A 26,019-nucleotide genomic window follows, 5' to 3' on the forward strand; every position below is an offset into this window, starting at 1 on the left:
AAAAAGCACCATTTGACTTTTTGAACGTAAAATATGCTGCAGTAATTAGCAGATGCCATGTCCTGTTTGGAGAGCCCCTGAAGTGCCTAAACAGTGTAAACATCTCACAAGTGATTCCTTTTTGGAAACTAGGCCTCTCAGGGAACTTATCTGAATGTGTGGTGACCACCTTGAACTCCCAGGTGCTTCACAGAAGTTTATAATATTGAGCGTGAAAAAAAAAAAAAAACATTACCACAAAAAATGTTTTTTTTCCAATTTTTTTTTATTTTCTCAAGGGTAGCACGAGAAAAATGGACCACAAAATTTGTAGTGCAATTTTCCCTGAGTACGCAAATACCCCAATATGTGGTCGAAAACTACTTTTGAGGCACAGTGCAAAGTTCAGTAGGGAAGAAGCGCCATATTGAAGTACCGTATTTTTCGAACCATAAGATGCACTTTTTTCCCCCAAAATTTTGAGGGAAAGTGGGGGGTGCGTCTTATGGTCGCAATATACTCACCTCTGGGGCTCTGCGGTGCAGTGGTGGCAGCGGGCAGGGCTCTGTGGTGCGGTGGTGGCGGCGGCGGGCTGTGCTCCTGTGCAGGGGCGGCGGCTCCACCGCCCCGCAGAGGCCCACCTGCCCCTGCACAGCTACCCCTGCCCCAGCACAACCAACCTGCCCCAGCACAGAGCCGCCACCGCACGAGCCTGGCCACCGAATGACCCATGTGACTACTCCTCCACCTGTGCCGGATCCCCTTCTGGGTAAGCTGAATTCGGACTGTAAGACGGACCCCCATTTGGCACATTATTTTTTTCCCCATTTTCCTTCTGAAAATTGGGGTGCGTCTTATAGTCCGAAAAATACGGTACATATTTTTCTGCACTGCTTTGACTGTGCCATGACATATTGGCAAAGCTCCTCAAGTGCCGGAACAGCAGAACTCCCATAAGAGACTCCATTTCACAAACTACGCCTCTCAATTAATTAATCTAGGGGTACAGCGATCACACTGACACCACAGGTATGTCACAGAATTTTACACCATTGGGCAGTAAAGAAAAAGTAATTTACATTTTTACCACTAAAATTTTGTTTTAGCCCCAGATTTCACATTTTCACACTGGGAAATTAGTAAAAATACCACCAACATTTGTCCCACAATTTTGCTGAATGTAGAAATACCCCATATGTGGCTGTACAGTACTTTAGCCACAAGGGGGAAGGACGGAGCGCAGATTTTCCTAGAACAGTTTTCGGACTCTATATACAGAGCCACTAAGTGCTAGAAAAGCAGAACCCCCCACACCCCAAAGTGACCCCATTTGGGAAATTATACCCCTTTGGGAATTTATCTACATGTGTAGAGATGATTTTGACTCCATGGGTGTTTTCCCAGAAACAAGCAGCAATGGACATTAAGTGAAAATTGCAAACTGTCACTGTAGTGACCAGTACGTTGTAGTGCCCGTACATTGTGTCGAGCTCATGCACCTGTAAATTAGGCAGGCTCTCATCGCTACAGATATGCCAAACATGTGGAGGCTAATTGCAGTTTAGGCACACTGGGGGGCTCAGAAGGGAGGGAAAATTTTGATTTGGGAGTGCAGAATTCGCTGAATTTGTTTTGAATGGGCAAGGAGTAGTTTCGCTTTTCCAGAGGTTTTAGGGTATGTGCACAAGTTGCGGATTCTGTTGCAGATCTGCAGCAGATTCTGCTGCGGTGTACAGTACCATTCTAATCAAAGTAAAACAAAAAACGCTGTGCACATGCTGTGGATTTATCCGTGCAGATTTTCTGCAGATTTGAAACAGCAGCATGTCAATTCTTTGTACGGATCCGCAGCGTTTTTAAATCTGCTTTATTATAGGAATCCGCAGGTGTAAAAACGCAGGGGAAAGCCGCACAAAATCCGCAGGTAAAACGCAGGTCATTTTACCTGCGGATTTAGCCAAATCCACATGGAAAAATCCGCAGCAGAATCCGCAACGTGTGCACATACCCTTATACTAAAAGTAAAGGTGGAAGACCCATATATTTCCATTAACAGACGACAGACCTGAGTAGGGATTTTTATTTTTTTTTTCTTTGTGGGTTACATCTCATCTGACTTTATTTCTTAGCTGAAATCTTAATGAAAAAAATGCAGCAAGCTGTGATTTGCCAGGTATCTGGGACGAGACTCGCCAATGCAAGTCAATCAGTACGAGGAAGGGGGGGGGGGGGGGGGGGAAATCACACAGCACTCAGGGACCATGCGAGCGTTGCCTTTGAAAGGCTGTTAATTCAGCAGCCGTGTACAGTAAAATCACAGCAGGACCCGACAGGACAGAATAGATTACATCGAGTATATACACATAGAATAGATAGAATGATATCAGTGACATACAATTAGTGAAGCTTTCTGTACATGTATTATTAAAAGATAATTTTTCATTAAAAAAAAAAATGGCATGGGCTCCCGCTTAACCCAGCAAAGGGAAAGCTGATGGCTCGTGCAGACATTTATAGCCTGTAAAGGGGGTAATACGCCTGGAGCTTCCCAGGCTATTAATATCAGCTCATAGCTGTATTCTTCGCTTTTACTGGCTATTAAAATGGGGGACCCACACAAAAAAATTATTATTTAAATAATTAAAAAAACAGCATGGGGACCCCTCTATTCTTCACAACCAACCTGGCTGAAGCTGACAGCTGAGGGCTGCATCCCCCAGCTGTAAGTTTCGTCTGGTTGGTTCAGAAAATGAGAGGGACCCCACGTCAGGTTTTCATTCATTCTTCTCTCCTGCCGGCAGAGTAGGAGAGAAGAATCAGCCGCGGTCAGCACCAGCCGGCGAGAACATCACTTACTGTAGTGCTTATTCGCGGCGCCATCCGTGTGGTCCTGATGCGGCACACGGTTTCCACACGGAAGTACTACGTGTCCACAGGGACAGCTCCGGTACCGGTTTTTCCTGTACCAGAATTATCTGGACATGCGAGACTGCCCAAAGACAGGGAGCCGACATTTGACATACCAGTACATCATATGTATTTTACCTAGTAAAGTCAGGAGATAACTCTGGGGAAAATATCCAGTTAGCTACAGCAGCACAATCGACAATCTGCGTTCGGATCATTTTATCCACGAGTACTGCAATCATCTGCAGAAAAAGTATAAAAAAAAAAATAAAAGCCTTTTTCCACATCTGAACACTGTTCTAATAATAAACTGTCTTTTTTTTAAAAAAAAAACATAACTACCTGAGGATGATTTTTCCAGACATCATACACCACCCTCAGAATATGAAGTTTTCCTTCCTCGGTGTCGGACAGGACTTTAAATACATCATGAAACCTTTAAAAAATAAAATAAAATGAGTAAACTAAAATACAACAAAATAAAACCTTTAAAAGGGGAATCTGTCACCACATTTAACCTAACTAGACTTAATATGGACATACAGGTTATAGACTGCTGGAAAAAAAAAGTAATCCCTGTAGGTCTCATTTCAGCTGCCTTGTTGTTGAGAAATAATCTTTTATGACTATATGTAAATGAACTCTTCCTGAAAGATAACTCTCCCTCCAGAGATTATTTTATATGAAGGGGGAGTTACCAGTCAGACAAGTCACTAAACAGAACAGGAGAAATTAAGTTTGTCTTCTTGCAAACATTTTTTGCAGCTCTCTGAGCTCTGCTGTATTGCAACAACATTGCAGATGTGTCAGTTATAATCACACACAGCTCTGCCATGAGACTTAAGGAAAGCAGAGGGTGGCTATCACACAGATAACTCTGCCTCAAGAGCCGATTTTACATGAAGGGGGGGTGGGGGGATGAGTCATCTTCCAGGCAGCATTCTCCCCAGAACCTGGGAGAAGTCATTTATATAAATTGATAACAGAGGATTTCTCAACAACAAGGCAGCTGATTAGAGCAATCTTGACCTGACCATATTAATTGTTTAGATTGGTCAAATGTGAAAGACTGCCTTTAAAAAAATTGTAACTATGCAGATCAAGTCAAGGTTGTAAATCTATGCAATAATGTTGTTCTCAATTTACTTACTTTGCAAGTGCACTAAATGAATGACTAAAAGATTTTGAAGCCAAATTGAGCAAGGACTGAACAAACACCTCTATCTTCAGTGGGTTAAAGCTCATTCCTTCATCTAAAAGAAAGCAAACATGTAAATTGTGATTGCCCAGTGAGAAGCTAAAATGGTGGTATGAAATATGACCATATTTAAAAAAAAAAAATACATTACCATCATCGTCATCTTGGTTAGGGTTTTGCACATCTTTTAAAATACTAAAAATATCTTCACTAGTGGCCTTATTTTTTATGGAACTGGTCAAGTTAATAGCAACCGCATATCCAGGTAGAGCACCTAAATCGGAAACAAAATGCACATGTTAAGAAAGGGGTCAGTGAAAACGTATTAGTTTATGAAAATTTTGGCTCAATTCTTCCTGGGCACATTTTTCTATACTGTCAACATACTGAAATGACAATAAGAGATACCAGATCTGTTGGCTTTTGTTCACTACATGCATTTTACACATTTTGCTCATTACAGGGAAACTCATCTCCAAAAACAATGTTTACCTGCAGATATCTTGCTAATCTGGACATCTCAAACATTTACATCATATCTGCCTTACAGTAAAGAAGCAAAGGCTACAGGGATAAAATGATTTATATCCTCTACAGAGCTGCTCACCTCCAATCAGGGCAGTGCAAGATGACATTACAGTCACCGATTATTACGCAGCCTGGGTCACTAGATACATACTGTCCAAATCACAATCAGTATAGATCAGAGTCTGGCTGCATGAAAACAGTGCGAAAAGCTTGTCGGGAACTATAGGAATAGAGGCGAGTAGTTCGGTGCGGCCCCAGCCTGCTTCTCCATTCATTGCTAATTTGACAGGTCTTTCACCATGTAATCTTTTTGGAGCAGAAACTGAGAATACGCTCAAAATCCTCCTCAAAAATACAAGTGCCCACAGCAAGCATCAAACCAATTTTTTTATGAAATGCCATAGCATTTCAGAATACAACATACCCGGCCTACAGCCAGGCTATGATTCATACTGCCTTGGATCAACAAAACTCTAGTGGCAGATTCCCTTTAAACACTATTTACCAGCATATTATCACTATCTACAGGCAAATAGTGGTTTAGGACATTACAGGTTCCAATTTTAAAAAAATGTCTCCAGGCAAAAACTGGCCAGTTTTTGATCTTATTTTATTTATTGTCAGATAGAAAGTATCATACAAAAATGCCAACTTACTGCTACTCTCATCACCATATTTGAATATGCATTTTGGCTCAGCTGGGTATAATGCAGAAAACGATGAGGGTACAATATCCAATATTCGTTGGTGGTAAGAAAGTCTGGAATAAAAAACACAGACTGGTAAACATATACCAAGGAAAAGTTCACACTGATGTAGATTCCCAAATTTTTTGCAATAGAAAAATGTGATATACATACAGTGGCTTGAGAAAGTATTCACACCCCATCCTTTTGTCTTTTTACTCATTTTGTTATTTTATAACCTGTGTTTAAATATGTTTTTAATCAGATTTGGTATAAAGGTATATATCCCAATCCTGATGATCCTCCAGAGCACCATCATATGCAAAGAACATGGTACCACAACAAACCTGCCAAGAGAGGGCCGCCCACCAAAACTCTCAGCCCCAGGCAAGGAGGGCATTTTTCAGAAAGGCAGCACATAGACCAAAAGGTAACTTTGAAGGAGCTGCAGAGTTCCCAAGCAGAGACTGGAGTATCTGTCTATATGACCACGATAAGCCGTACACTCCATAGAGGTGGCCTTTATGGAAGAGTGGGGGAAAAAAAAAAAAAAAAAAGACTGTACTTAGGAAAAAGTATAAAGCCCGTTTTGAGTTTGCCAAAAGACAAGTGGGTGACTCACCAAATGTATGGAGGAAGGTGCTGCGGTCAGAGGAGACCAAAATTTACCTTTTTGGCAAAAAAGGCAAACGCCATGTCTGGCGCCAAACCAACAGCTCATCAACCCAAGAACACTATTCCCACAACGAAACATTGTGGTGGCAGAATCATGCTGTGGGGATGTTTTCCGGCAGGGACAATGGTCCTAGTCAAGGGGGAAGATGAATGATGCAAAATACAGGGATATTCTGGAGCAAAACCTGGATCACCTTTGAACAAGACAGACTCAAAATGTTTTGAAGTGGCCCAGTCAAAGCCCAGTCCTCAATCAAATTGTGAATCTGTGATCACACTTCAAGACCCAACAAGAGGGGGGGCACTGCTAGACCTAATATTAACCAACAGGCCAGACCGCATATCAAATGTAAGGGTTGAGGGTCACTTGGGTAATAGTGATCACAAATTAATAAGTTTTCATGTATCCTTTAATAAGATGTGTAGTAGAGGGGTTACAAGGACACTAAACTTCAGGAAGGCAAATTTCCAACGGATGAGAGATGATCTTGGTGCAATTAACTGGGACGATATCCTGAGACATAAAAATACACAAAGAAAATGGGAGACATTTATTAGCATCCTGAATAGGACCTGTGCACAATATATACCGTATGGGAATAAACATGCGAGAAATAGGAGGAAAACCACTATGGCTAAATAGAGCTGTAAGGGGCGCAATAAGAGATAAAAATAAAGCATTTAGAGAATTAAAGCAAGTAGGTAGTGATGAGGCGTTAAATAAATACAGAAGATTAAATAAATTCTGTAAAAAGCAAATCAAGACAGCAAAAGATTGAGACAGAGAGACTCATTGCCAGAGAAAGTAAAAATAATCCCAGAATATTCTTTAACTACATAAATAGTAAGAAGCTAAAAAATGATAGTGTTGGTCCCCTTAAAAATAGTCTGGGTGAAATGGTGGATGAGGAAAAAGCCAATATGCTAAATGACTTTTTTTCAACAGTATTTACACAAGAAAATCCCATGACGGATAACATGATAAGGGATAAAAATTCTCCATTAAATGTCACCTGCTTAACCCAGCAGGAAGTACGGCAGCGTCTACAAATCACTAAAATTGACAAATCCCCGGGCCCGGATGGGATACACCCCCGAGTACTGCAGGAATTAAGCACAGTCATAGATAGACCACTATTTTTAATCTTTAAAGATTCCATAATAACAGGGTCTGTACCACAGGACTGGCGTATAGCAAATGTGGTGCCAATATTCAAAAAGGGGACAAAAACTGAACTTGGAAATTATAGGCCAGTAAGTTTAACCTCAACTGTGGGTAAAATCCTGGAAGGTTTTCTAAGAGATACTATACTGGAGTATCTGAAGAAGAATAACCTCATGACCCAATATCAACATGGGTTTACAAGGGACCGTTCCTGTCAGACTAATCTGATAAGCTTTTATGAAGAGGTAAGTTCCGGACTGGACCAAGGGAATGCAGTGGACGTGGTGTACATGGACTTTTCAAAAGCTTTTGATACAGTGCCACACAAAAGGTTGATACATAAAATGAGAACAATGGGGATAGGGGAAAATATGTGTAGCTGGGTTAAGAGCTGGCTCAGGGATAGGAAACAAAGGGTGGTTATTAATGGAGCACACTCGGACTGGGTCACGGTTAGCAGTGGGGTACCACAGGGGTCAGTTTTGGGCCCGCTTCTTAACATATTTATTAATGACCTTGTAGGGGGCATAGAGAGTAGAATTTCAATATTTGCAGATGACACTAAACTCTGCAGGGTAATTAATACAGAGGAGGACAATTTTATATTACAGGAGGATTTATGTAAACTAGAAGCTTGGGCTGATAAATGGCAAATGAGCTTTAATGGGGATAAATGTAAGGTCATGCACTTGGGTAGAACGAACAAGTTGTATAATTATGTGCTTAATTGTAAAACACTGGGCAAAACAGTCACTGAAAAAGACCTGGGTGTATGGGTGGACGACAAACTCACATTTAGTGGCCAGAGTCAAGCAGCTGCTGCAAAGGCAAATAAAATAATGGGATGCATTAAAAGAGGCATAGATGCTCATGAGGAGAACATAATTTTACCTCTATATAAGTCATTAGTGCGACCACACTTAGAATACTGTGTACAGTTCTGGTCTCCGGTGTATAAGAAAGACATAGCTGAACTGGAGCGGGTGCAGAGAAGAGCGACCAAGGTTATTAGGGAACTAGGGGGTCTGCAATACCAAGACAGGTTATTACACTTGGGGTTATTTAGTTTGGAGAATCAAAGGCTTAGGGGTGATCTTATTACAATGTATAAATATATGTGGGGACAATACAAAGACCTTTCTAATGATCTTTTTACTCTTAGAACTGTGACGGGGACAAGGGGGCATCCTCTACGTCTGGAGGAAAGAAGGTTTAAGCATACTCACAGACGCGGATTCTTTACTGTAAGAGCAGTGAGACTATGGAACTCTCTGCCATATGATGTTGTAATGAGTGATTCACTACTAAAATTTAAGAAGGGACTGGATGCCTTTCTTGAAAAGTATAATATTACAGGGTATATACACTAGTCTCCTTAATATTGCGTTGATCCAGGGAGCTAGTCTGATTGCCGTATGTGGAGTCGGGAAGGAATTTTTTTCCCCAATGTGAAGCTTACTGTTGCCACATGGGGTTTTTTTGCCTTCCTCTGGATCAACATGTTAGGGCAAGTTAGGATAGGATATGGGTTGAACTAGATGGACTTAAAGTCTCCCTTCAACCTTAATAACTATGTTACTATGTTATTGCTGTTCACAAGAAGAAGCCATCCAACTTGAAGGAGCTGGAGCAGTTTTTCCTTGAGGAGTGGGCAAAAATCCCAGTGTCAAGATGTGGAAAGCTGATAGACTTATCCAAAGGAACATGCAGCAGTAATTGCCACAAAAGGAGGCTCTATGAGGTATTAACTTGGGGGGCTGTTATAGTTAGGCACATCAAAGTTTTCAGTTATTTTGCCCTATTGGTTGTTTGCTTCAAAATAAAAATAAAACAAAAATAAATAGAGTTTTAGTCAACTTCTTTACTTCAACCAGTGCAAACGCTCCAAAAAAAAAAAAAAGCCAGAGAAATCCCAGGTTGTAAAATCTGAAAAATGCAAAGGGGGTGGCTGAATACTTTCGCAAGTCACTGAACATATATTATATATATATATATATATATATATATATATATATATATATATATATATATATATATATATATATATATATATATATATATACACACACATATACATACACACACATATATACACCACTATTTTTAATTAACATGCAGAATATGATTTGAGTTTGATGAATTTTTTAAGTCAACACTTACTGAATGGTCCACTGACCATGCAACAATGTCACTGCATAGGGTGCTAACTAGACAAAGTTAAACTCATATTTAAAAGTGTGTAGAGGATATGGCATATAAAAAGTGTTTCAATTAAACAAACCCTGCTTAAAAAGGCCAAAATAGGGTAAATGTCTTCATCAAAAGAGTACGCCATTCCTTGGCAAAGAGCAAATGAGCATTAACATTGTGCTTTTGTCAGCCACTTTCAGCAACCAGGACAGATTGCCTTAGGCCTGTTTCACACTTCCGTTTTTGACCATCAGTCAAAATCCGCCATTTTTTTGGCGGATCCGTTTTTTTCCCCATTGATTTGCATTACCGGCGGATCTTAACCTTTTTTTGCGGATCCGTCAATTTTTTTGCGTCTGCCGACATGCCTGGACGGACCATGCAAACGGTCCGGTGGCATCCATTCACATCAGTTAGCAACGGATCCGCTTTCCGCCATTTTGGCGGATTTTAACTGAAACAAAAAAACTGAAGTGTGAAACAGGCCTTAGGAGTTGTTCACTTGACTGAAATATGCAAGTGTTACATTTCAGAAAGTAAGTACGTGCACACGATCAGTAAACGCCTCCGCAAGATAAAGTCCACCCGTACAATGTATTGGACGCGGTGATTCCGCACAGTTTAGTGATCACATGCGGATTTACCTGCGTTCCATAGACAACGCTTTGGACGCTGCATCCAAAGCGCTGTCAATTCCTGTACATGTGCCCATACCCTAAAAGATTTTATCAAGTGGCGATAGTGAATGGTTCTACCTCATGCATTTTTCCAAGACTTCCCGAACAAACTGTGGTTTAGGACTATTCAAGTCCTGTGAAAGACAATCGGACCTGAAATATAAAAAGATCGTAATAATTAACCATCTTGCTTTGTAAAGTATATGATACAACCGCTATAGAGTCTGCAAGACAAAATGTGTAAAACACATTGACCAAACCATCTAAAATCTTCCTGCTGTGCTCACTTTATAATTAGTTCTTGACATGACAGATGACCAGCCATGATTTGGATAAAAAGGGAAGGTGCCATGGAAACAAAAAATTTCTTCTCTCAACAATTGGAAAAAAAAAAAATATTAAGAACTAATGATTTAAATATAGTAAAAAATATAATTTTTAATGGAGTAAAATATAAAAAGTAATTAAAATTGTTTGGCATTTCTATTATACTAAACACTAGGAGGAGCAGCTGCTGAAATTTGCCACAAAACCTAGTGTAAAGCTCATGTTACGACTGCAGTAAATGTGGATGAAGTCTGATCATGGATGACATCACCCCTCTCCTCCTCTTCTGGGTGTTTGTTAAAAGATAAGGAAGAATGAAGTTTAGGATCACAGTGCGGAGCCATTTTGTTGGTGTCTGCCAGTGGTACTGACAAGTAGACAATGACAACGAGGACAGCCGGCAGCACAGAGTCTTAGTTGGTGCTGCTCGCTGGTTCAAACTGGGGTTAGAAAAGCAGAGTATCACAAGCTGCAAAAGCTTAGACAGGGCAAAAGCTTAGAACAAGGATGAATGCTCATCGTCACACAATAAGAGAAAAAAGAATGGATCTACCTGTGGCAAAACATTTTTGTATGCCTGATCACAACAACCCCATGGATATGAAATTACTGGTATTGAAAAGTAACTTCACATCTCAGAGAGACAGGAGGGTTTGGGAGTATAAATTTATGACAACCTTTGACACTCTCAGTGCTGGAATGAATGTGTCGCATGGATTTATGTCTTTTTACATCAATTAAGGAATTTGCCAAGACCCTGTGGGGGCATCACAACACATTAGGAGACCACAATCAGAGGACAATAAAACATCCAGACGCCTTATCTATGAACTAGTCCAATATTTATGTTTCTCCCTATCCCATAATGATAATTCTGCTTCACGTCACTTGTCTTATCTATTGCATTTTTTCTGTGCTGTGTTGTGCATATATATATGTGATTCTTCAGATGTTGTATTAGTCAATGCCTGATGAAGAGACCTGAGTAGTCTCGAAAGCTTGCAATGTGTCACCATCTTTTCAGTTAGCCATTAAAAGGTATCAACCACTGAGGACTCTCAATTCTGCAAAATTCCCATTACTAACGCAATAATGAAAGAAAAACATAGGCAGAAAAATAAATACTCCAACATGTTCCATGATCCACTAATTTAACTGAAAAAGCAAAAACCCATGCAGGCCCACAAATGGAAACAGGAAAAAAAATAAAACAAGAGAAATAAAGACACTGGCCCTCGTTCAATTTATTAGAAAACAAAGTTCCCATGCAGGTTCGCCGTACTCCATGGCATTCATACGACAATCCCCAAATCCAACATCCAAAGGCTATGGAGCCTTATTTAGAGAACCAAGCACCATAGGCTGTAGCAGTAGCCACTCCCGGTCCAGCTGCGCTCCATGAGACTCAGCGGCTCTGAATAGAGGGGACGCCAGAAAGTACACCGCTCAGAGCATCTATGGCCCCTCTATCCTCCTAGCATATTTTATTTGTTTTACTCACTTACATAAAGCAATTAATTCCACAGCATTTTACAGACAGTATCATTGCGGTACCTATTGGAGCTACTTGCGGATGTTGTCCTTGGTGGGATTTGAACTTAAGGACCCCAGCGCTGCAAGGCTGCAGTGCTAACCACAGCCACCGTGTGACACCGCCATCCTCCTGGCATATGTGGCCACTCGATTCTCCTAGCATATGTCTATCATTCTAGTATATATGGTTCCATATATTCAATTCATAGAAAGAAAAAAACAAAACACTTGCACTTACCCTCCCTCAGCTATCAAACAGCACTGCGTCCTGTTCAGTGTGTTCAAAGCCCAGCAGTGTGATTATCCCAGCTGTGCCCTAACAGGTCGGCAGTGAGCGGTGATCACAGCCTGTACCGTAATACTGACAAGCTGAGATTACAGCTCCAGATACTCCCCTCACCTGGGACCTCCACACTTCCTCTTTCCAGTACCGCCTGTCATCACGCACACAGCGCAGACAGGGGAGAATGAAGCCCACCACAAACGCTGCAGGCTACAACAAAACGGCAGCAATCTCCTCCCATAGCTGTGACCTGGACAGTTCAAGGGGCGCGCCCAGGTCACATCTAGAGGCAAGAGGTGTGACCTCAATACAAGAGATGTGGCCGTGTCCGACCGCAGGCTCTTATGCCTAGGGGCTGCCATCAGGTGTATAACTGTCCTGCTCAGATTTTTACACTCCCCAAATGAAAATGGCAGTGGTTAAGTATAAAATCAATAGAAAACCCTATTAAACTGGTAAATTTGATTATGTACTAAACATTGATTTTCATAATCACTTAATAAAATCGCCACCTCCCATTTAAAGGGTAAATGTACTTTAACCCCTTCCTGACCGGAGGTATTTTCGGTCTTGCGATTTCATTTTTCGCTCCCCTTCTCAGAGCAATAACTTTATTTTTCTGTCAATATGGAAGTGTGAGAGCTTCTTTTTTGCACGACGAGTTGTACTTTTGAATGACATCATTGGTTTTACCATGTCATGTACTAAAAACGGGAAAAAAATTTTCCAAGTGCGGTTAAACTGCAAAAAAAGAAAGTGAAATCCCACACTTGTTTGGCTTTTTTTTTTACCAAGTTCACTAAATGCTAAAACTGACCTGACATTATGATTTGCCAGGTAATTATAAGTTCATAGATAGCAAACATGTCTAGGTTCTTTTTTATCTAAGCGGTGTAAAAAAATTGCACTTTGTTTAAAAAATAAATATAAATTGCGCCATTTTCAAATACCCGTAGCGTCTCCACTTTTCATGATCTCGGGTTGGGTGAGGGCTTATTTTTTGCGTGCCAACCTGACATTCATTTTTAATGATACCATCTTCGTGCAGCTACGATCTTTTGATAACCCGCTATTGCATTTTAATACAATGTGGTGGCGACCATATAAACGTAATTCTGGCATTTTAAATTTTTTTCTCGCTACGCTGTTTAGCGATCAGGTTAATCTTTTTTCGTATTGATAGATCGGGCGATTTTGAACACAGCGATACCAAATAGGTGCATGCTTGTTTTTTTTATTGTTTTATTTTGAATGGGGCGAAAGGGAGGTGATTTGAACGGTTGTATTTTTTTATTTTTTTTTACTTTTGGCATGCAATAGAAGCTGCCACAACCCGATCGACTGCTACACAGAGGTGATGATCAGATTGGCTCCATGTAGTAAAATTACTCACTTGCTATGAGTGTTCAAAACAGCTGACATGTCCCGGGAAAGATGTGAGCTCACCGCTCGAGCCAACATCAAAGGGAGGGGAGTCAGACGTCGGCGTAAATTTACGCTCAACATCGGAAAGGGGTTAAAGAAACTTTACAGACTAAACTGTACCATGTGACAGCAACTCTATACTTGGCCTGTATATGACTGGAACCCTAAATTTTTCCCTCTAATTTGCAATCCATTCTCAGCTGGTCAGAAGGACTAGATGCTAGAACTGCAGATGTGAATCAGTACTTGGATGAGGTAACATTTGTTAAAAAGCTCACTTCAAATAGAATTTCTCCAAAATGGAGGGGTGGGGATGGGACGTATTATAAGTGGGGAAGGAAACAGATTTATCTCTGATATTTTACAAGTTTCTTAAAACAGGGATTTTTGTGTACTCACCGTAAAATACTTTTCTCCGAGCCACTCATTGGGGGATACAGGACCATGGGTGTTATGCTGCTGCCACTAGGAGGCTGACACTAAGTAAACACAAAAAGATTAGCTCCTCCTCTGCAGTATACACCCGCACACTGGCTCCAGCCGAACCAGTTCCATGACAAAGCAGTAACAAAAGCAAGAACTGAGTATAAAAAACGTCAAACCAAACAAACATACTCAAAACTTCAGACTAACAGGGTGGGTGCTGTGTCCCCCAATGAGTGGCTCGGAGAAAAAGATTTTACAGTGAGTACACAAAAATTCCTGTTTATCTTTCGCCTCATTGGGGGACACAGGACGTCCAACGTCAGTCCCTGGGTGGGGGAACCGACAGAACAGACCAAACCCCACATACCAACTGTCTAGAGATGTGCTACCGCCGCCTGCAGAATTGTCGCAGCCTTGTGCCAAATTGTCCAAGAGGCACCCACCAAATGGAATGTGCCTTTATCCCCGCTGGGATAGGCTCACCTGACACGGTAAGCCTCCTGAATAGCCGAGCGTATCCACCTGGCTATTGTAGACTTTGAAGCGGCGAGCCCCTTCCTGTGACCCTCAGGAAGAAAAAAAAATAAGATGCTCGTCTTGCAGAATGACGCCATCTGTGAGACGCATCTTCTGAGGGCCCTCACCAGGTCCTGAGTGTGAAGGACCCTCTCAAAACGGTGAACTGGAGTCGGGAAAACGAGGGCAGGACAATGCCCTAGTTAAGGTGAAAAGAAGAGACCACTTTGGGCAAGAAGGATGGGGACGGCCTAAGAACCACCTTGTCCTGGTGAAAAATTAGGAAAGGGGGTCTCTACAGGAAAGACGGCCAGTTCCGATACCCACCAGATTGATGTCACCGCAACAAAGAAGGCGATCCTCCATGAAAGGTGGGTCAGAGAGACATCCTGTAGCGGCTCGAAGGGAGACTCCTGTAGAACATCAAGGACCAAGTTAAGGTCCCAGGCACCCAGGGAGGTACCACGTGGGAGACTCTCTGAATGAAAGTCTTCACCTGTAGCTTAGAAGCAATCCAGAGCTGGAGCAAAACTGAAAGTAGAGATCTGGCCTTTGTGGGAACTACGCGCTAGGCCTGAGTCCAGACCAGTCTGAAGAAACTGCAAAATAGTCGGAATGGAGAAGGCAAGAGGAGAACGACAGCATTCTCTGCACCATTCGAACAACGCTTTCCAGGTGCGGTGATAAATGCGACCCGATGTGGGTTTCTGAGCATTAATCATAGTGGCAACCACTTCTCAGGAAAACCCGGCTGGGGTTAGAACCCAGGATTCAACAGCCAGCCCGTTAAAGACAGGCCAGGTCTAGCTTGTTCAAGGAGCACTCCAGAGGGTGGATTGGACCCGGACAAAAGGATGGGAGAACAATGTCCTCATTTAGGTCGAAAGTAGACACCACCTTAGGAAGGAAGGTGGGGGCCGCAGGACCACCTTATCCTGGTGGAGCACCAAGAAAGGGGGGCGACAAGAAAGGGCCGCCAATTCCGACACGCGCCGGATGGAGGTGATGGCCACCAGAAAGGCCACTTTCCAGGAGAGAAGGGATAGGGAGACTTCCCTGAGAGGTTCAAAGGGTGACCCTTGAAGAGCCTCCAGGACCAGATTAAGATCCCATGGATCCACGGGAGCGCGGTACGGAGGTGCCGCATGAGCCACTCCCTGAAGAAAGGTCTTGACCTGCGGACGGGAGGCTAACGTCTTCTGGAACAGGATGGAAAGCGCCGAGACTTGACCTTTTAAAGAGCTGTGGGCAAGGCCCGCATGTAGGCCTGCCTGGAGGAACGCCAGGATAGAAGGGAGAGAAAAGGACATGGGCGGAATGTCATTGGCCTCGCACCAAGTGAAATAGGCCTTCCACGTACGATAATAAATTCTTGAAGACGATTGCTTTCTAGCCCGGATCATGGTGTGAATCACCCGGTCCGAAAAACCTGACGGTTTCAGAACCGTGGTTTCAACAGTCACGCCGTTAAATTGAGCGGCAGAGAATTGGGGTGGCAGATTGGACCCCGAGACAGTAGATCTGCTCTGTCTGGAAGCTTCCAGGGGGAGTCTGCGAGAAGGTTGACGATGTCCGCGAACCAAGCCCTTCTGGGCCAATCCGAAGCGATGAGGATGACTGGTACCCCTTCCGCCTTTGACTTTCTTCAACAGTTTGGGAAGAGGAGGAAGGGGAGGGAACAGATAGGGTGCTTGAACTGAGACCAAGGAATGGTGAGAGCATCGGTGCCCACTGCGAGTGGATCTCGGGCCCTGGATACGAATTGTGGGACCTTCCTGTTCAGGCGAGACGCCAGCATATCTACGTCCGGAGTCCCCCAACGACGGCAAATCTGATGAAAGACGTCCGGGTGTAAGGACCACTTTCCCGCCGCGAGACCCTCGTGGCTGAGAAGATCGGCGGCCCAGTTGTCCACGCCGGGAATGTGCACCGCGGATATCGCTGGGACTGATACTTCTGCCAAGTGGAGAATCTTGGGCACTTCCGCTAGAGCCGAAGAACTCCGTGTTCCCCCCTTGGTGGTTGACATATGCCACCGCTGTGGCATTGTCTGTCTGAATCCGTATTGGCAGACCCCTGAGAAGCCTTTCCCAGTGAATGAGAGCCAGATAAATCGCCCGTATCTCGAGAACGTTAATCGGCAGAATTGTCTCTTGAGTCGACCACCGACCCTGGACAGTCTGATTGCGAAACACTGCCCCCCCAGCCGAGAAGGCTGCCGTCCGTAGTCAAAATCTGCCAGTGAATCGGAAGGAATGATTAGCCTAGGGCAATGAGAGGTGACGTCAGCCACCAATTGAGGGACTGCTTGACCCGAGATGAGAGGCGGAGTAAACGATCCAGCGAAAGGACAAACCTGTTCCACCGAGACAGGATGGCCTGTTGAAGCGGTCTCGAGTGGAATAGAGCAAAGGGAATTGCTTCGGCCGTCGCCACCATCTTTCCCAAGACTTTCATGACTGATCGAAAGGATGGAAGCTCGGGGCTCTGCAGTGAACGTACACCTCGCCGCAAAGATATCAACTTCTCTTTGGGAAGAAGGACTCTCAATCGACAGGTGTCGAACAATAAGCCTAGAAACACCAGACGTTGAGTCGGAACAAGGCAGGACTTCCTTTTGTTTACGAGCCATCCAAATCTGGACAGGGTGTCGAGAATGATGGCAAGACTTTGGTGAGCCTGGGGAAAAGACGGAGCTTTGATCAGAATGTCGTTGAGGTACAGAAAGAGGACGAGACCCCTGATCCTCAACAGGGCCATCACCGCCGCCATGATCTTTGTAAACACTCTGGGCACGGTGGAGAGGCCAAACGGCAGGGCGACAAACTGGTAGTGGTCCTGCTGAATAGCGAAATGCAGGAATTTCTGATGCCCGGGAAAGATGGGGACATGCAGATAGGCATCCTGAATGTCTATTGAGCACATGAATTCCTGTGCCTCCATGGAAGCGATTACTGAACGAAGGGACTCCATCCTGAAATGCCACAGGCGGACCCTTTTGTTCAGTAATTTGAGATCCAGAATGGGCCGTACCGCGCCGCCTTTTTTCGGCACTACGAACAGGTTTGAGTAAAACCCTGTGAATCGTTCTGTTTCGGGAACAGGCACAATCACCCCGCAGCTGAGAAGAGAGGCGATGGATGCAAAGAAACCCGGAACTAAGACGGGGTCTTTTGGAGGTCGGAACTCGAAGAAACGATCTCGGGCCCAAGAAATGAACTCTATCTTGTATCCTCAGGATACAACTTCCCTGACCCAAGCGTCTTCCACCGAGGCCGCCCAGCTGGGAAGGTGCCTCGTAACTTTGTTGATAGTCATGCCGATGTGGACCGTACAGTTCTGGATCTGGAGGATCTTCCCTGGGAGGAGTGAGATCGCCAGGAGGGAGTGGGCCTAAAGGAGACCACCTTCCTATTCTGGTGCACTTGTGGCCTTTGTTGGTTGGAATGGGGTTCTGCCGACGCGACGTGGCGGAAAGACCAAAAGGGCCGAAACTAACACCTTGGAGGGGGTCTACGAGGCTTGAACTGAGGGAGAAGAGAGCTTGTACCCCCAGTAGCATCTTTAATGATCTGGTCCAGTTGAGATCCGAAGAGACGCGCTCCCTGAAAAGGTAGATTGGTAAGGGACTTTTTAGAAAACAAATCCGCCTGCCAAGCCTTAAGCTAAATTGTGCGCCGGATTGCAACAACGTTGTTGGACGCTTGAGCTGCGCAAGACGCGGCATCTAAGGAGGCAGAGACCAAATATTCCCCTGCATGGGAGATCTGGTTGATTAGCTCGACCAGACGTTCCGGTTGGACTCCAACAAGAATGCCTTGGCGGAGATCCTCCGCCCAAGAAGCTATGGCTTTTGCTACCCAAGTGGAAGCAAAGGTCGGGCTTAGCACCGTAGCAGCCGCTTCGAATGCGGACTTTGCTAAGGATTCTATGATCCTGTCGTTAGAATCCTGAAACGCAACACCTGAAATCAGAAGGACTGTGTTGCTAGATAGTCTGGACACAGGAGCGTCTACAGAGGGGGAAGCCGACCAGTTGTCAGTGAGCTCTTGAGAAAATGGATACAGCACGCCGAGGCGCTTCCCTCTTTGGAAACGCCTGGTTGGATTTTCTCTTTCCCTAGTAAGGAGCTTGTCAAATTCAGAGTGAGGAGCGAAGACTCTGGAAGGTGCTTCTGCCCGTCTGAACGAAACCTCCTGATCTGAGGGTTTCGCAGGGGAGTCTGTGATCTCGAAAGTGTGGTTGATCGCGGCAATGAGGTTCTGTACCGTAACCTTCATGTCTGCGGTATGCTCCGAACCCAGCTCTAAAATCTCTTCGGATGGTGCATCCGAGAAAGCTTCACCTGACTCAGGTGAGTAGGCACGGGAAGGAGACTGCTGGGAAGGACTATGCGGTGAGATGGGGTGAGGGGAGGATTCCGGCCAGAGATCCTGCCTGGGCCTTTTGCGGCTCATGCTGGCTGACTCAGATGGAGCCTCTTGTGACCTGCTGGATCCTGCAGAAGTGTCTAGGGGCAACTTATCAAGAGCGGCCACTAGGGACTGAGACACCCTGGTAAGATCTGCCACTGATTGTGATAGAGAAGAAGCCCAGCCAGGGATGGGGGGGTTTACTCTCACGTGGAACGACAGGGGGCTCCTGGGCGGCAGACTCAATGGGATTGCTGTAGTCGATGCAGAGGGGAGTGGACTGACCTGAGGGAAGTTTGCGATTGCAAGAAGAACATGCAAAGTACTTGACTAAAGTGCAAGTGGGGGGCCGGAGGGCGAGCACGGTCAGGCTTAGAGTTAGACATAATGAAGGAAAGTAACTGAAGCAGTGCCGGAAGGTTGGGGGACAGGAGGAAGAGGAAGTGTCAGTTGCAGAGCCACTCACGGTCCGGTGTCCAGTAGATACTCCCAGACGCGAAGCTACATAGCTCGTCTCGACTTGCAGGGCCACAGCAAAATAGACGGGATCCGGCTGACAGGCAGAGAAAATGGCGCCAGCCTGAGAGGTGCAGAGAAGGAAGCGCGCGCTTTCCAAGAAGGGGATGGGCGGAGCTAACCGCCGTTGCTGAAGATGGCACCGCCCGCTGGAATAGACAGGCTAGGGTTGGGAGTGGCCGAGCGCCGCCACAGGGCGCATAATATCAGGGGACAAGGCGGAGGGCAGGCCTAGCACGGGCGGGAGAGAAGCCCGCCTAAGAATGAGGGCGGGTGGCGTGGCCGCGACACAGGACAGAGTAAATGCGGCGGCCGCCTGTCAGCGCGGAGGCACCGAGGATCGCTGTGGCCGGGCGGGAGAGAAGCCTGCCTAAGAATGAAGGTGGGGGTGAAGCCGCTGCAGAACAAGGCCCAAACCGAAGACGGGGCCTGAATTAAATGCGGCGGCCGCTGGGAGGCCTCCCAGCACTGCCGCAGCGACCGCTCCCAAAGAATCCGGCCTGAGCTACTGAGGGAATAAAGGTACCTTCATCATCCAGCGTGTTGATTCCTGTAGAAGAGTGTCCGCGTCTCATCCAAACTGACAGGCTCTGGTAGGCGAGTGGGTGGGAGACGGGGGACAAGTTCCATCTGGATTGCTGACACGCACCCGTGTTAGACTCTTGGTCCTGCCGTGGAGAGCTATGAGGATACGGAGTGGCAGTACACGCCGTACTCAGTCTCTTTGTGAGACTACAGATGTGACTATTCACTCTGTATCCCTCCGGAAACCTGAAAGAAATACGACGCACACTGAGGTAGATATGGGTCTAAAGAAAGACCCGTGTCCACCTCCTACTGACAGTAAGATAAACTGGGGAAATTAGTGCCGGTCGGTGGGATGCGGAGGAGACGCTAATCTTTTTCTGTGCATAGTGTCAGCCTCCTAATGGCAGCAGCATACACCCATGGTTTCTGTGTCCCCCAATGGGGTGATGCAGTGGGGGCCACACACGCCATAAGCGCCTCTGGACATCCAAGGGGTTAACTCCTGAGGATGCTTCAGGGCTGTTTGGTCCAGCACAATAAAACAAGATGAGCCTGGATGCAGGGGGGGTGTTTACGTGGAGGCAACACTCCATGTTCCCATCTGTTGCTGGAGAGGGGAAAGCGGTGCCCTAAAGGGACCCGTTGTTCCTAAAAAAAAAATCTCAGGCCAACTGATGATAAACGATGCAGGAGGGGGTACGTGGAGGCGACACTCCACGTTCCCGCCTGTTGTAGGTTTGGGGAGAGCGATCAGTCACCCCTGTAATACTTGAAAAATTAAGAATAAAAGAGAAAATAAAAAAAATGAATGAAAAAAAGTTATACATGTGATCTGAAAAAAAGAGCACATGTGCCTCCTACTGACACTGAGCTTGAACTGGTTCGGCTGGAGCAAGTGTGTGTGGTGTATACTGCAGAGGAGGAGCTAAATCTTTTGTGTTAACCTAGTGTCAGCCTCCTAGTGAGTGACAGCAGCATAAAAACACCCATGGTCCTGTGTCCCCCAATGAGGCGAAGGAGAAATCAGCCAGGACTAGGGACTATTGATTAATGCAAAGTTTGTTGAAAATATGGTTCTCATTTAAGCACTTACCAATCTTCCCAGTTCCATCTGAACTGAAAATTACTCAGGTGATGCGAAAACCAATTTATGAACCTAGAGGCAAAAGTAGAAAAAAGTTTTAAACAATTATCAAAATAGTATTAATACACATTTAAAATGGGTTATCAAAAGGCCATCAATACCAGATAAGTGAGAAGTGAGGGTGTGTGATCGCTACGTAATCAGAGGTCATTCTCACAAAGCATGCCTCGGAACGGAAGTTGCCGGCATCGCCGCTGAGGACTCCACATGCATAAAGTGAGCGTTTCAATGCAATCCGTCTATGGCAGCGGAATCGCCACGATTCCGCAAAATTAGTGGACATGCTGCAGGATTTTTCCGCTATGCAATTCTGCAGCGGAAAAATCTGCAACATTGGCATGGCAACTGCGGAAAAACATAGAATTGCAGTTGCAAAAACGTGGCGGAAACGCTTAAAAAATGCAACGTGGGCACACAGCCTTACAAGTAACTAATGACAACTTCATTGATGGTGATTACATTTGTGAGTTATCTTAACAGTCATATATGTCAATTACTTTTGATAGTAATATCAGTTTAAAATAAAGATCTTTTACCAATAAAAAAGATGGATGCTCATCCACAGATATTGTGCAGAAAAGCGTGCAATGTACTACAAAAGGAGTTACCTGTCAATACAATTTACGTTCATTGTATCCAAACGAGTATAGAGCATTTCAGTAGCTTGGGCAAGCTGTTTTAGTCATTAAGGATTTAAAAGTAGATCAAGTCGCGGCAATATTATATAATATATACACAATAGTGTACATGTCTATGATAAAAACTACATGGAACACATTCACGGCACATTACCAAAGACCATCTTTAAACCACCAGAATCCAGAAGAAGAAAAAAAAAAAAAAGACGATGGTCGACACAGAGCTGCCAAATAAATACTGAGAATGTGAGAGTGACAAGATATGGATCAGAAGCAGATACAAGAAATATAAGAATATAAGAACCCTAAACGAATAAAGGGTTATTTTGGACTTCGTGACTGATGTGAAAGCTTCCCAACTCTGTTTCACTTTGGTTTTGTAACACTTTTGGCATCTTGATTAGGGGGAAATGTGAGAAAACTGTCACTAAATCTCCATCTCTTAAGCACTTCCTAGCTAAAACAAATTACTCTTCAAAAGGATACCACTTGTGGCAATGATCCTGGTTGAAGCTTGCAGAGCTCAATTAACAATGTTGTGTACATGACCTCAATATGTGGTGGAACTGGAATCTGAAATAATTCCCCAAAGACTACCTAGAGTGTAAAAAAAAAAAATAAATAAAAAATAAATGTGTAAATAACAATGCAAAATAGTTATATCACTAGCAAATGTACATAACACTGATTGCTTTATAAGGGATCCTGTCAAAACTAGAGGCAGCATGAATTAGACATCGGCTGTGTTATTTCAGTCTTGAATATTAGACTCTGAAACGATGAAGCTTTTCAGAGAAGCAGTGCTTTGAAGAGCCAACAGGAGAACATGCTACCACCTTAAACTAAACAATTCTGAAGCCTTTCCCTGACAAGCTCTCCATGACTGGCAGTTCTCTCCACGTGCATCTGTGAAATGCCCACACTAAGGCCAAAAAAAGACATATGAAGAGCATCATAAATTATAATATGGTACGTGTTGTATCCATGATAAAAACAAATACAACAGGTATGTCCGACACAGAAGTCTGAATAAGGCCCAAGACATACAAGGAAGCAAGAATGCAACAAATGTCCAGTTCATGCTGCCTCTGGTACTTTGAAATGCTACCTAAAGACATACCTCAACAATATGATAGTTCAAGGGAATCTTGTTCTTCCCTGGGTAGCTAAGGAGCTGAGCAGCACTAAAGGAAAAAAAAAAAAAGGAAACAATCTTGTTAGAAAGGCAGCAAAAATGAACAGAAAGTCACCGAACCCATCATCCGATGCTCATTTCTTCTGAGCTCACTGTAAAATCAATGTGACCGTAACTTTTATAACCTCTATTTAGGGTGGTGGGAAGAGGAGATAGTCTTTGCAGACTACATGTCCAGGTACCAGTTAGCGCACACCTTATCCTCCTTTATCATTCCCTTTCCTGGCACATCATAACGTACATCCAAAACCCATTGTTTAGGCATAGGTGGCTTCTCTATTGTACGACCTGCTATAGGGTACAGCCGACAACAGCTGCCTTTTTGCCCTTCGATATACCCCGTTCTCTTATTCCTTAGGTTTGTTAAAAAAAAATAAAAAAAAGCCATTTGGTGTTCATTAGAGGGGTTAAAAATTGACTAAGCAGGCAAGAAATAGCAAGTCACGTGATCGATTTGGTGCACCTCAATTTCCATGTTAAGACACTTGCTTTTTTTCTTTTTCCCTTAAACGATTTACACGAGGCATAAAGTAACTTGTGATAAATCTGGCATACCACAAGAGCACTAGCTCTTCAAGCTTTTGGTAAAGAATTGTGGCAGATATTGCTCAGTAACTCTGCTCCACTGTCCTCAACTTAGCCTCAGGCTGCACCGAAGTGTAAGAAGAGCTATTCCCAATACTATGGCTACTATAGTCACTGATGCCATAATGAATCCAACGGAATCTGCCCAGTATGAGAATGGCACACACTTTTGCACTGCCATTAGGGAAGATTTTTCTTTAACCCTTTATCTCCCTCTCTCTACTTTGTCAGAACATTTTACACTAGTATCAAGTAAACTATACCAAGACAAAACTATTGGACATCTGATTGCAGATCCTCCTAAGGCTAAAAGTGCATTCACACATCTGTCATGGTCTGAGAATGGAACGTGATTCACGAACCGGCCACGGGGTCTCCTGACCCGAACGTGACAGTCTCATAGGCATATATAAGGTTTTCAAGTTCAGGTCTAAAGACTTGTGGTCGGTCTGGGAATCATGGTCCGAACCATTACAAATGTGAATGCGGTCTTAATGTAATACAGGATACTGATCATCTGATGAACAAGCACATGTTTAACCCCTTACTCACCGGATAGTACGTCAGCGGTCAGTATCCCCCGCTTTGTGGTGGGCTCCGGCGGTGAGCCCATCTCAAAGCCGCGACATGTCAGCTGTTTTAAACAGCTGACATGTGCCTGCAATAAGTGCGAGCAGAATCGCAATCCGCCCGTGCCTATTAACTAGTTAAATCCCGCTGTCAAACGCTGACAGTGGGCATTTAAGGCCTGTTTCATATTTCCGTTTTTTGACGTCAGTCAAAATCCGCCAATTTTAGAAAAAAACGGATCCACCCTTTTTTGGCGGATTCGTTTTTTCCCCTCAGACTTACATTAGCGGCAGATCTTGACTGACGGTCGTCCGCTCCCGGGCGGATGAGACGGACTCTGAAACGTTTTTTTTCAGAGCAATGGTCCGCTATTTTGTATTGCGCATGCCCGGCAGATTTGCTCTGGCAGGATTTTAACCCCTGAATAGCGTTCCGGTAAAGCCGTGCAAATAAAAATAATTCTCTCTCTCTCCTCAGAAAACAGTCCGGTGGCATACGTTGGTGTCACAACGGAAACAGATCTGTTTTTCGCATCTTTCACGGATTGCAATTGAGCAAAAAAAAACAAAAAAAAACAAGTGTGAAACAGGCCTAAGTAGAGTAGTAGTGTTTAAAAATATACAAAAAAATAAATAAATAAAAAGTTTTAATCGCCCCCTTTCACCTAAAAAAAAAAAAATAAAACCTACACATATTTGGTATCGCCGCATTCAGAATCGCCCCTCTCAATAAAAAAAAAAACCTGATCGCTAAACAGTGTAGAGAGAAAGAAAAATCAAAACGCCAGAAATACTTTTTTTGGTCGCCGTGTCATTGCATTAAAATGCAATAACGGGCGATCAAAAGAACGTATCTGCACAAAAGTGGTATCATTGAAAACGTCAGCTTGACATGCAAAAAAATAAGCCCTCACCCGACCCGAGATCACGAAAAATGGCGCAAATTTTTTTTTTTTAAGCAAACGTTGGAATTTTTTTTCACCACTTAGATACAAGAGAACCTAGACATGTTTGGTGTCTATGAACTCGTAATGACCTGGAGAATCATAACAGGAGGTCAGTTTTAGCATTATGTGAACTTAGCAAAAAATGCTAAAACAAAAAACAAGTGTGGGATTGCACTTTTTTTTGCAATTTCACCGCACTTGGAATTTTTTCCCCCCGTTTTCGAGTACACAATGGTAAAACCAATGGTGTCATTTAAAAGTACAACTCATCGTCCTGCAAAAAAATAAGCCTTCACATTGTCATATTGCCGGAAAAATAAAAAAGTTATGGCTCTGGAAAGAAGGGGAGCGAAAATAGAGAAAACTCGAAAAAAGCTCCGGTTATTAAGAGGCTAAAATTGAGAAAAATAAAATAAATGGCTTGTGTAATTCTGTATACAACATCAAAAGTTTATGCAAAATGAAACTTCATGCATCCTTTACCAGGTTTTCCTCTCTCTCCAGTGTGATTTAATGATGCAGTGCAGATTTTCTTCAATAATAAATCGCTCTATAGAATGAGTTCCAGGCATTACTGGACCCTAAAACAATACAAAGACATTTACCATTTCTAAAATAAAAACAATATACATTTACATGCATTGATAGGATTTTAAAGAAAACCACTGCCCTAGACATTTGTATACATTACATGGTGCACTTGTAAATCTCTAACTGGGTGACTGCTGCCGACATTAGGGGCAGATACTAAGCCAGTAGTGCTAGTTCCTACACAGGCCAAACTAATCAGATTGGCTTCACTAAAGGGGGTTTTACACTAAGCGATATCGCTAGCAATATCGCTAAAACGTCACTGGTTTTGTGACGTTATAGCGATATTGCTAGCGATATCGCTATGTGTGATACTTACCAGCGACCGGCTCCCCCGCTGTCCATCGCTGATCGCGCGAGAATGTCCGGCTCCATTTCT

General features: G+C 43.9%; 1 protein-coding gene across 1 annotated transcript in view; it reads right to left on the minus strand.

The window, feature by feature from the left end:
- The window catches only part of NCBP1 (nuclear cap binding protein subunit 1), a 103,503-nt gene that overhangs the window by 18,842 nt on the left and 58,642 nt on the right, over positions 1 to 26,019 (minus strand). Inside the window, exons 9-19 of the mRNA XM_073549730.1 lie at positions 25,533 to 25,630; positions 22,874 to 22,937; positions 22,240 to 22,350; positions 21,724 to 21,788; positions 21,065 to 21,127; positions 10,084 to 10,158; positions 5,269 to 5,372; positions 4,236 to 4,358; positions 4,037 to 4,139; positions 3,229 to 3,322; positions 3,025 to 3,128 (exon numbers count right to left, since the gene is read on the minus strand). Coding sequence (XP_073405831.1) covers positions 3,025 to 3,128; positions 3,229 to 3,322; positions 4,037 to 4,139; positions 4,236 to 4,358; positions 5,269 to 5,372; positions 10,084 to 10,158; positions 21,065 to 21,127; positions 21,724 to 21,788; positions 22,240 to 22,350; positions 22,874 to 22,937; positions 25,533 to 25,630 — 1,004 coding nt within the window. The remainder of the gene's footprint in view (positions 1 to 3,024; positions 3,129 to 3,228; positions 3,323 to 4,036; positions 4,140 to 4,235; positions 4,359 to 5,268; positions 5,373 to 10,083; positions 10,159 to 21,064; positions 21,128 to 21,723; positions 21,789 to 22,239; positions 22,351 to 22,873; positions 22,938 to 25,532; positions 25,631 to 26,019) is intronic.

Source organism: Dendrobates tinctorius, unplaced genomic scaffold (assembly GCF_039654945.1).
Source record: "Dendrobates tinctorius isolate UK_male_01 unplaced genomic scaffold, ASM3965494v1 ptg000160l, whole genome shotgun sequence".
In the NCBI taxonomy this organism is placed as follows: domain Eukaryota; kingdom Metazoa; phylum Chordata; class Amphibia; order Anura; family Dendrobatidae; genus Dendrobates; species Dendrobates tinctorius.